The sequence below is a fragment of the Rhinoderma darwinii genome, chromosome 5 (genome assembly GCF_050947455.1).
Source record: "Rhinoderma darwinii isolate aRhiDar2 chromosome 5, aRhiDar2.hap1, whole genome shotgun sequence".
In the NCBI taxonomy this organism is placed as follows: domain Eukaryota; kingdom Metazoa; phylum Chordata; class Amphibia; order Anura; family Rhinodermatidae; genus Rhinoderma; species Rhinoderma darwinii.
Genome location: NC_134691.1, coordinates 56,160,864 through 56,173,169, shown reverse-complemented (window position 1 = coordinate 56,173,169; position 12,306 = coordinate 56,160,864). Strand labels below are relative to the sequence as shown.

The window sequence follows — 12,306 nt, the reverse complement described above, 5'->3', positions numbered from 1 at the left end:
GATCCCCGACCATAAACAAGGGGTTAGCAGAACGTCTTCTATCTGCCTGAGTTTTTTGTATGCTCTGGGACGCCTCTAGGTTCTTCTGAACCTGGGCCCAGACTGTGCACAGTTCCCAATGAACGACTTCTACCTCGGGATTGTTGGAACTACCAGGTGAAACGGAGGAAAACCGCGGATTAAACCCAATATTACAGAAAAAGGGGGAGACCCCTGATGAGTTACTGACCCGGTTATTAAGGGAAAATTCGGCGAGGGGAATGAATGAGACCCAATCATATTGACAGTCAGAGATAAAACACCTTAAATATTGTTCTAGAGACTGATTAGTCCTCTCAGTTTGGCCATTAGTTTCAGGATGGAAGGCAGAGGAGAAGGACAGATCAATCTCCAACTTTTTACAGAAGGCTCTCCAAAACAATGAAACAAATTGTACCCCTCTGTCAGAAACAATATTGACAGGGACCCCATGGAGACGCAGGATGTGTTTGACAAACAAGGTAGCTAACGTCTTAGCATTGGGTACTTTCTTGAAGGGCACAAAGTGGCACATCTTACTGAAGCGGTCTACTACAACCCACACCAGCGACTTGCCTTGAGATGGAGGCAAATCGGTGATAAAATCCATGGAGATGTGGGTCCAAGGTCTCTGGGGAATGGGCAAAGAACGTAGTAAGCCCGCTGGTCGGGACCTGGGAGTCTTGGACCTAGCACAAACTTCACAAGCGGCGACGTAGGCCTTAATGTCTTTAGGCAACCCAGGCCACCAATAGTTTCTGGCAATGAGGTGCTTGGTACCCAGGATGCCTGGATGACCAGATAGTGCGGAGTCATGATTTTCCCTAAGTACCCTTAGCCGGAATTGGAGGGGAACAAACAGCTTGTTCTCAGGAAGGTTCCCGGGAGCTGAACCTTGATCAGCCGCAATCTCAGAGAGTAAATCAGAATCAATAGAGGAAATGATTATACTTGGAGGCAAAATACAAGCAGGATCTTCCTCCGAAGGAGGGCTGGCCATGAAGCTACGCGACAGTGCATCAGCCTTAATATTTTTAGACCCAGCCCTATAGGTAACCAAAAAGTTGAATCTGGTAAAAAATAACGCCCATCGAGCTTGTCTCGGGTTTAGCCTCCAGGCAGATTCTAGGAAAACCAGATTCTTGTGGTCGGTAAGGACCGTTACCTGGTGCCTAGCCCCCTCCAGGAAGTAGCGCCACTCTTCAAATGCCCATTTAATGGCTAAGAGTTTGCGGTTGCCAATATCATAGTTACTCTCAGTGGGCGAAAACATCCTGGAGAAGTAGGCACAGGGACGGAGATGGGTGAGGGACCTGGTACCCTGGGACAAGACAGCCCCCCACTCCCACCTCGGACGCGTCAACCTCCACGATAAACGGCTCCATTTGGTTGGGCTGAACCAGCATCGGGGCCGAGATAAAGCACTTCTTAAGGACCTCAAAAGCCTGGACAGCCTCAGGAGGCCAGTGGAGGAGATCAGCACCTTTGCGAGTGAGATCCGTAAGAGGCTTAGCGATGACCGAGAAGTTAGAAATAAATCTCCTGTAATTATTAGCGAACCCCAAGAAGCACTGTAACGCCTTCAGGGAGGCAGGTTAGACCCATTCCGCCACAGCCTGGACCTTGGCGGGGTCCATGCGGAATTCATGAGGAGTGAGGATTTGACCCAAAAATGGTATCTCCTGCACCCCAAACACACATTTTTCGGTCTTCGCAAACAGTTTGTTTTCCCGAAGGACCTGGAGCACCTTCCTGACATGCTCAATGTGGGAGGGCCAGTCCTTGGAAAACACAAGTATGTCATCAAGGTACACTACAAGAAATACCCCCAGGTAGTCTCTTAAAATCTCATTTATGAAATTCTGGAAGACCGCGGGAGCATTACACAACCCAAAGGGCATGACGAAGTATTCGAAATGACCTTCGGGCGTGTTAAACGCAGTCTTCCACTCATCCCCCTCTTTGATGCGGATAAGGTTATAAGCCCCCCGTAGATCAAACTTAGAGAAACATTGGGCCCCCTGAACCTGATTAAAGAGATCAGGAATCAAAGGAAGGGGATACTGGTTCCACACAGTGACCTTATTCAAGTTTCGGTAGTCAATGCATGGCCTAAGACCACCATCCTTCTTCCCAACGAAGAAGAAGCCAGCACCTACCGGAGAAGTAGAGGGGCGAATGTAACCCTTGGCCAGCCATTCCTGGATATACTCTCTCATGGCTTCACGTTCGGGACAAGAGAGATTAAATATCCTACCCTTAGGGAGCTTAGCTCCTGGTACCAAATCGATAGTGCAATCGTATTCTCTATGAGGGGGTAACCCTTCGGAGGCCTCCTTAGAGAAAACATCAGCGAAGTCCTGAACAAACTCAGGTAGCGTGTTCACCTCCTCTGGGGGAGAAATAGAATTAACAGAAAAACATGACGTCAAGCATTCATTACCCCATTTGGTAAGATCCCCAGTATTCCAGTCAAACGTGGGATTATGCAACTGCAACCAGGGAAGGCCTAAAACCAAATCGGACGATAATCTCTGCATTAACAGTACAGAGCACTGCTCCAAATGCATGGAGCCAACAAGGAGTTCAAAAACAGGGGTATTCTGTGTAAAATAACCATTAGCAAGAGGAGTGGAGTCGATACCCACTACCGGGACAGGTTTAGGCAAATCAATCAAAAGCATAGCTAGAGACATAGCAAATTCCACAGACATGATATTAGCAGAAGACCCTGAATCCACGAAGGCACTGCCGGTAGCAGACCTACCACCAAAAGAGACCTGAAAGGGAAGCAAGATTTTATTACGTTTCATATTTACTGGAAATACCTGTGCGACCAAGTGACCTCCACGATGATCAATTAGGTGCGGAAGTTCCTCCGGCTGCTTATTCTTACGCCCAGGACAGTTGTTCACTTGATGCTTGTCATCCCCACAGTAGAAGCAGAGACCATTCTTCCTGCGGAACTCTCTACGTTGTTGGGGGGACACGGAGGCCCCGAGTTGCATAGGTACATCCGAGTCTTCCGTGGAAGAACGAAGCAACGGAACCTCGGGAGGCATCATGGGGGAGTCAGAGGAGAAAACACCAAGACGTTCAAGTCGTCGTTCCCTGAGACGTCCGTCAAGTCGTACCGCTAAAGCCATAACCTGGTGTAGGGAGTCAGAAGAGGGGTAGCTAACTAGCAGGTCTTTCAGGGCGTTCGACAGGCCCAACCTAAACTGGCACCTTAAGGCAGGGTCATTCCACCGAGAAGCTACGCACCACTTCCTAAAGTCAGAACTATACTCCTCAACAGGTCTCTTACCCTGACGTAAGGTCACCAGCTGACTCTCGGCAAAGGCAGTCTTGTCAGTCTCGTCATAAATGAGTCCGAGAGCAGAAAAGAAAAGAACAACGGAGGAAAGTTCAGGGGCATCAGAAGACAAGGAGAAGGCCCATTCTTGGGGCCCCTCCAGGAGCCGGGACATAATTATACCCACCCGCTGGCTCTCAGAACCTGAGGAGTGGGGCTTTAAGCGAAAATAGAGCCTACAACTCTCCCGAAAGGAGAGAAAAGTCTTCCGGTCCCCTGAGAACCAGTCAGGCAACTTGAGGTGGGGTTCAAGAGGTGAGGTGAGGGGCACTACCATGGTAGCATCAGGCGTGTTGACCCTCTGAGCCAGGGCCTGGACCTGTAGGGAGAGACCCTGCATTTGCTGAGCCAGGGTCTCAAGGGGGTCCATAGTAGTGTTAGGGACCAGGGTAGACTAGGTATATGGGCTTGTGAATATGTAATGATGGGGGTAGGGAAACAGACAAGTGAGCCCTAATCTACCCGCCACTCAGTCCCTGCCTACTTGCAACGACCCGCCCTAGGCGACGGGGTACAACTGGGCGACGGTCCCTACACTCAATAAGTGAATGACAGACAAACAGACAAGGGAACACAGAACCTAAGGGAAACGCGGCAGTTGCCCACGGCAACACCGTGAGCAACAAGAGTAGTAAACGAGCCGAGTCAAACCAGGAGAGTACGAGGTGCCAAACGCAGAGCAGGAGAGTAGTGAACAAGCCGAGTCAAACCAGGAGAGCACGAGGTACCAAACGCAGAGCAGGAGAGTAGTCAACAAGCCAGGGTCAATACGAGGCAGGGACAAATAGTACAAGAAGCTGCAGCAGGGCCAGGAAACCAACAGAGAAGAATCACAAGCAAGGAGGAACAGGAAAGGCAGGTATAAATAGACAGAGGGCGGGAGCTAGCTCCGTCTGGCCAGGCTGTGATAGGCTCTCCCACTAATAAGCCTGCCATCCTGAGTGGTGGAAGATGGAGTCAGTCTCACAGACCTAGAAGCAGGTGCAGACTGATTACCTATGGGCGTAGATAAAGAAGCTGTGCCTGGCAGATCCTTTACAAAAGAATCCACTTCTGTGTTGGTGTACAAAGCTTTTTTTCTCTAGATGTAGAGGATGCCCCCTTGTTAAAGCTACAGTCCTGGGTATAAATAGATCATGAGAGAGATCTCTGTATTGACCTTTGATATATTTATTCATAGTTATTAGGTTACCGCTCAGAAGTATTTTTTCCAATATAACCACAATTTTGATAATCTTTACTGTGGTCCACTCATTACATTTGTTACTTTGGTTGCCCGCCTTTGATCCCGTTTAAGCTCTACTGTGTCTTTCTTGTGCACTGGTGCCCAAAACTGTACACAATATTCTATATGCGGTCTGACTATTTGTGAAGCATTTGACCTATATTCTCATCATATGTATCGGTGACTGTATGATATAAGCGGTCCATCTATTTTCTGAACCAGCTTTTATACATGCAGCCCAGTCTCTTTAAGAAATATAATATACACTTTGTATTTCATTAATAAGTTGTTTTTTTTTCTTCTGTTTTTGTCTTCTACAGTGAAAGAAATAAAATCTTAAAAGAAGCAGAAATTTTACACAAAGCCAGATTCAGCTATATACTTCCAATTTTGGGAATTTGTAATGAGGAAGATAACATTGGAATTGTGACAGAGTACATGACGAGTGGATCTTTAAACCAGCTACTACATGAGGTAAGTCTCTATGTACAGGAACTGATGCCAACAAAAATTTTACCAGCCAAATTTCAACAATGATTGTGGCCCACCCGCGAGATATTCCCTAAATATACATGTATACATTTCCTCCACATTTCCCTTTGATTGCTGTTAGTGTTGAATGCAAAAGAGTAATCCCACCAGTTTGGGACCAGCTAAAAAATCTTAGGCTGAGCCTACATGGAGACTTTTTGATTTCTACTTTCCTATTTTCACAGCTGCAGTCCATAGGGATACATTGCATCTCTATGTAGCCTTAACCCCTTTCTGACATTTGATGAACTGTTACAGCAAAGCCTGGTAGGGGAAGTACGGAGTGGCTCATGGGCCGAGCCCGCTGCATTATGTTACAGCCGACACCTCACTGCAACGGTCGGGACCGAAGATAACTCTGTTCCTGGACGTTTAACCCCTTAGATGTCGGGGTCAATAGCGACCATGGCATCTAAGCTGTTAGAAAGAGGGGATCGCGGGTTGTCTCAAATGAACTGATGCCATAATAGCCCATGGATGACGAATGCCTGTGACAGATGCCTAACTGCCATCTGTCACCCATAGACTATCATGGTATCCATTTAACGGATACGTCATGAAATAGTCATTAGAGTTCATGACGTATTTGTTAAACGGATCAAATAATAGTCTATATGTGTTGGATGTCACTGTTAGGCATCAGCTAAACCTTTCGTTCAACGTATAGGTGAGGAGTTTTTACCGGCGTATACGTGAAATGGAGACCATAAATACAGTGAGAAGTGGGCCTCAATCAGATGTCTCTGTCATTTTCCTAATTTGATATATGTATATATACACACACACATATACATATTATATATATATATATATATATATATATATATATATATATATATAGTCAAACAAATTAAATTCTAACATATTTTTCGGTATTAGTGTTGCTGTTGTTATTATTAATATTATTATTATAATTATTTCAGAGCAATTCATTTCCAGAAATTGTGTGGCCCTTAAGATTTCGCATCCTTTATGAGATTGCATTAGGAGTTAATTTTCTGCATAACATGTCACCGCCACTGCTGCACCATGATTTAAAGACACCAAATATTTTGCTGGATAGTGAATTTCATGTCAAGGTAAGTTAATTTCCTTTTTAAATCTTTTTAGGATTATGTAAATGAGAGTGTAAGCCACTAAACTCGCACATAAATTGTATTTTTAATATTAACCACTAAACCTGTTCAAACACTGACCCAGCCATATACACAGTGTAGACATAACATGTATGAGATACAATCTGCATAATTAAGTAGACAGTTTGATGGCTGATTGCAGCAGGGTAGCTATAAAGGGCCCTGTTACAGGTTTTTCATTACGGCCCAGGAGCTTAAGGCCGTGTGTACACAGTGCAGATTTTTCATGCATTTTTTTAAGCCAAAACCAGACTTAAATCCAGGAAAGCAGACCAAAACTAGCAGCATAATTGTGGGATATAAAACATAACTTTTAATGATACTTTACTAAATGCCACCAAATATTACCAGAAAGGGAAATACGTACCCTATCACCAAACTGAGTTGCAAAAAAACAAACAAAACAGAAGTAACATCCGTAGACCAAAAAAAATAACCAAAAAAAATAAACTACACCATACTGCATTTCTGGTAAAGGCACTGAGTGCATATCAGTCACCCTCAGTTTATGAGCCTCCTGACGAAGCCGGTCTGTTTGGCGAAACGCGCGTCGAGGCGCTCTTCAGTCCCTGATTCACCGGTCCCACTCCCCACGATGTCTCACGGTATGTGCTGATTTAACACTCATGTTGTTGCTCTGGTTTGGATTGCCTTTATCTTTTTGGATGCATCATCCCCAGACTTTGTGTCATAGCTGGCACATGTTCTATTGTGCAATATTCATTCTTCCATCCCTGGCATATTTACTGCAGTACTACATATGAGCATATTCTACTTTGTGTTTTATGTATGCCTTATTGTGGGTTATTGAGTGCATTCCATTTACCCAGGTGATTGTCTCTGTAGGCCATTGGTCTATTTCATCTGACCACTCTGCTTTTCCTTCGTTCATAGTCCATTTTTTTATTCTGCATTGTGTCATTGTCTATTCTATCTAATAAAGATTTTCTACTTTTGTACAATATTGTGTATATTGCATTGTGTCGGGGGTTTCTGTTCCCCTATGGTCCATGTTTAGGTTGTCTACTAAGTTTTTTTTGGGGACCCCTTTTACGCCAATTGTTTGGTTGGAGGTTTTTGTAGGTTATTCATTTACCCTCAGTTTATGCACCAGAACCTGAAAAAGTGTAAGGCCTTATGCACACGACCGTAGCCATGTGCACGGCCGTGATTTTCGGGTCGGCCGAAAGCGGAGTGTCACCCGTGAGCCGCCCGCAAATCCCAGGCCGTGCACATGGCCGCGGCCATTATTTTCTATGAGACTGGACCGTAGAACATGGCCGTGTGCATGGGGCCTTAGGAAAAAAACAGTCCACACTGCAAGTTGAACTGATCTTACCGGAATCCCTAAAGTACAGCAGGGTGGTTGGGGTACTGGAGCCAGTGGATCCGAGTCCTGGGGATGTAAGCGCCAAGGTTAGGTCTTCCAAAACCAGCCCTAAGCTGAACCACTAACCTTTCCCCCGTGCCGCTGAAAATTGCTCCCACCCTGACAAAGGCAGTTCCAAATTGTGCCCTAGTAAGGGCACATTCACACGTGGCAGAATTGCTGTTGAATTCCGCTGGGGACAGTCCGCAGTGGAATTCTGCAGCAGCCGTTTTTTTCATTTCTTACTATACATTTTTAGGAAAGTTAGTTCAGACGTTGCAGAAAATAACTGTGCGGAAATGAGGCTGTGGTGCAGTATTTTCCCTCCGCAACATCCTCTTTCCATTGCGGAGAAGCAGCGGAATTTCACTGCAGATTTCAGCCTTTGCAATGCAAAAACTGAAATCTGTGGCAAGTCCACTGTGATATCTGCAATGTCTGAATACCTGTCAAATATGCAAATGTTGGGCAGATTCGTTGCGTAATAGCCCCATCTAAGCTCCATGTTCTAAGATTTTTCTCTGTCCTATGAAATGAAAAATCATAACCTTAAAAATTACAACAAAAAATGAAATCTTTACACTTTCCAGTCCAGTAAAAATGTATCAAGCGTCCTTTATAAAAACGGTTGCTCTACCCGTAATGTCATTGTACCATTACATAATATGTTCACATCATGCAGAATACAGGATTCCCAAACTTGCTGTCCTGTCCTTATCTGGGTTTATACCAAAGAAAAAAATCTGTACCTGGCTGCCATACACCCATGTACAAATGCCACGTACATGCCAAGACTTACACTCTTAATAGGGGTCTTTATATTGGACTGTATTGGCTACGTCAGGTGACAAATTATATGTACACTACTGTTCAAAAGTTTAGGGTCACTCAGAAATTCCCTTATTTTTGCAAGAAAAGCACAGTTTTTTTCAATGAAGATAACATTAAATTAATCAGAAATACACTCTATACATTGTTAATGTGCTAAATGGCTATTGTAGCTGCAAACGTCTGGTTTTTAATGCAATATCTACATAGGTGTATAGAGGCCCATTTCCAGCAAACATCACTCCAGTGTTCTAATGGTACAGGCTAATGGTACCAGGCTAATGGATGATTAGAAAACACTTGAAAACCCTTGTGCAATTATGTTAGCACCGCTGTAAACAGTTTTGCTGTTTAGAGGAGCTATAAAACTGACCTTCCTTTGAGCTAGTTGAGAATCTGGAGCATTACATTTGTGGGTTCGATTAAACTCTCAAAATGGCTATAAAAAGAGAGCTTTGATGTGAAATTCGACAGTCTATTCTTGTTCTTAGAAATGAAGGCTATTCCATGCGAGAAATTGCTAAGAAACTGAAGATTTCCTACAACGATGTGTACTACTCCCTTCAGAGGACAGCACAAACAGGCTCTAGCCAGAGTAGAAAGAGAAGTGGGAGGCCCCGCTGCACAACTGAGCAACAAGACAAGTACATTAGAGTCTCTAGTTTGAGAAATAGACGCCTCACAGGTCCTCAACTGGCAGCTTCATTAAATAGTACCCGCAAAACGCCAGTGTCAACGTCTACAGTGAAGAGGCGACTCCGGGATGCTGGCCTTCAGGGCAGAGTGGCAAAGAAAAAGCCATATCTGAGACTGGCTAATAAAAGGAAAAGATTAATATGGGTAAAAGCACACAGAGATTGGACAGAGGAAGATTGGAAAAAAGTGTTATGGACAGACGAATCGAAGTTTGAGGTGTTTGGATCACACAGAAGAACATTTGTGAGACGCAGAACAACTGAAAAGATGCTGGAAGAGTGCCTGACGCCATCTGTCAAGCATGGTGGAGGTAATGTGATGGTCTGGGGTTGCTTTGGTGCTGGTAAAGTGGGAGATTTGTACAAGGTAAAAGGGATTTTGAATAAGGAAGGCTATCACCCCATTTTGCAACGCCATGCCATACCCTGTGGAGAGCGCTTGATTGGAGCCAATTTCATCCTACAACAGGACAATGACCCAAAGCACACCTCCAAATTATGCAAGAACTATTTAGGGAAGAAGCAGGCAGCTGGTATTCTATCTGTAATGGAGTGGCCAGCGCAGTCACCAGATCTCAACCCCATAGAGCTGTTGTGGGAGCAGCTTGACCGTATGGTACGCAAGAAGTGCCCATCAAGCCAATCCAACTTGTGGGAGGGCCTTCTGGAAGCATGGGGTGAAATTTCTCCCGATTACCTCAGCAAATTAACAGCTAGAATGCCAAAGGTCTGCAATGCTGTAATTGCTGCAAATGGAGCATTCTTTGACGAAAGCAAAGTTTGAAGGAGAAAATTATTATTTGAAATAAAATCATCATTTCTAACCTTGTCAATGTCTTGACTATATTTTCTAGTCATTTTGCAACTCATTTGATAAATATTAGTGTGAGTTTTCATGGAAAACACAAAATTGTCTGGGTGACCCCAAACTTTTGAACGGTAGTGTACCTATTTATATTCTGTGATAAATGTCATTGGTTATACCAACTACATTCAAATATTAAGTGAAAAAAACAAGGGAATTTTTTTTCGTTTCCTAATTTTTCTCTAAATTTAAAGATAGTGTTTCCGTTTAATTGCTATACATGGCCAAAAAAAACCCCCCAAAAAAAAAATTTTGGTAGATTATGACATAATAAACTTTCTATCAGGGATCCTACGGAAAAACACTACAGTTGGCCCCTTCCCAATATTCACTTCCGACACACAATAATACAGTAGATTGCACTCAACCAGACAGCAAAACGAGATAACACTTCCTGTTCTGCATTCCTTTAAGGGTAAATATTAACAAAATATTGTATTACAATTAAAGTGCCAATGTCATGAGAGAGGAGAGACGAATAGAAGGAAGTATGATTGCAGAATCAAACTATACATAGGTTTTTTGCAGTCTGTTACCATTGAGATGCACAGGTCTGCATAAGAGCTGTAAACATAAAATAGTAAGACATTTTTAACCAAGACTATCTGCAAAGTTGGTTCAGTTGCTCCTGTAGTAACAGCTGGCTTCAGAAATCGCTACTTTAGGTCCATAGTGGAACCAGGGCCGGCTTTGGGCCAAGTGTGGCCCTGGGCAAAATTACAAGTGGGGCCACAGTGGTCACTCTGTGCTGTCTTAACTGATCATAGGCATCTTAGGCCTTGTTCACATCTCCATTGGAGGCTATGTTAGGGGCCTCCATTCCAGATCTGGCCGAGATTACCGTAGACCATAGAACAGCATGCTGCGCCATTGTCTCCTGTAAAATCACAGACACCATGAAGGAAAGCCGATGTAACCTAATAAAGTCAATAGGTTCCGTCGGCCGCTGGCGGTGTTCATGTGCAACTAGACCGTTGCTTCCGTTATTCTCGTGTTCTGCTCCTCTGATGAAGCAGAACAGAACACACCACGCAGATGTGAACTAAGCCTTAGATATTCCGGTATTTATAATGCTATTGTCTCAGGCAGTGGCACTTAAAGTAACTTGACCTTGAGACAGCATACTTCCCATATTTTAAGAAATAGTTAGTCAATATAAAGTGCAAGTATGACAAAAGTATTGCTACATCGATAGTCCAAAAATGTATGAAGTTGATGAGAACATATCACTGAGCTTCATCGGCCTCTAATAAAAGCCAAATTTGGACGATATTAATTAGCAAATCATATATACAGGGATAACCAGGGGGAATCAATCACTGATGATGTAATAGCAGACTCCCTACCAAGCGCCATGTGAGCCTTCATAGGACAGACAAAAACACAACTGCCATACTAGGGGCGACACCGTACTGGATCCTTTCCCTGGACAGCCCTTTCAGGATATCCCTATGTCACAATAGTCCAAACACGTTCATCAGGGGACCACAGGAATTTACATAAAGAGATAGATAATGTACTCAATGTAGAGCCACTTACTGCACCCACCTGCCAATGTGCATGGCGTCCGCTCAGGTCGGCTTCCCCAGCCGCAAGTAACTAGTGTGTAAAAATGTACATAAAATGTGAACCCAATGGTTATATCTAAACATACAGTATTGCAACCTAAACTCTTTTTTTATTTCTAATATTTTAGATTGCTGACTTTGGTCTGTCAAAATGGCGAATGTTGTCGCAGTCATTTAGCGACCAAAATCCACCAGGAGGAACGATTATTTATATGCCCCCAGAGATGTATGAGCCTAGCATCAAAAACAGCAGAGGAAGTGTTAAACATGATATGTACAGGTATGAATAGATTGGAAGTGGACGACTCATGAACTTATATTTACAGTGTACGATCTGATTATTATTTTTGGGGTGTAGCAGGGAGGTAATGCTCTAAACCAGTGGGACACAACCTTTTCTGGTCCAACGGATACATTGTCTGATTGCACCACTCCAAATGGCCACAATAAAACTTAAAGGGGTATTTCCATCTGAGAAATGTATGTAATATCCACGGTATATGCCATAAATTTCTGATAGCTTCTTTCTGGAGTGCCAAAGCGGGCCAGGCAATGCCTATTGTCCCAATAAATGAGGATGTGCCATAGATGCCTCAAATGGAAATACCACTTTAATGGAGCATTCCAGGTATTACTGATGCTCTGTGTTATGACTAGTGCAGGGCCTGACCACCCCCTCAGGCCTACCATAACAGTATTTGATACAAAGTGCCCCC

The 12,306-nt window shown here is 43.9% G+C and overlaps 1 protein-coding gene across 1 annotated transcript in view; it reads left to right on the top strand.

The window, feature by feature from the left end:
• RIPK2 (receptor interacting serine/threonine kinase 2) overlaps positions 1 to 12,306 on the top strand; it is a 66,467-nt gene that overhangs the window by 16,754 nt on the left and 37,407 nt on the right. The window contains exons 2-4 of the mRNA XM_075828073.1: positions 4,919 to 5,072; positions 6,053 to 6,208; positions 11,719 to 11,870. Of these exons, the coding sequence (XP_075684188.1) occupies positions 4,919 to 5,072; positions 6,053 to 6,208; positions 11,719 to 11,870 (462 nt within the window). The remainder of the gene's footprint in view (positions 1 to 4,918; positions 5,073 to 6,052; positions 6,209 to 11,718; positions 11,871 to 12,306) is intronic.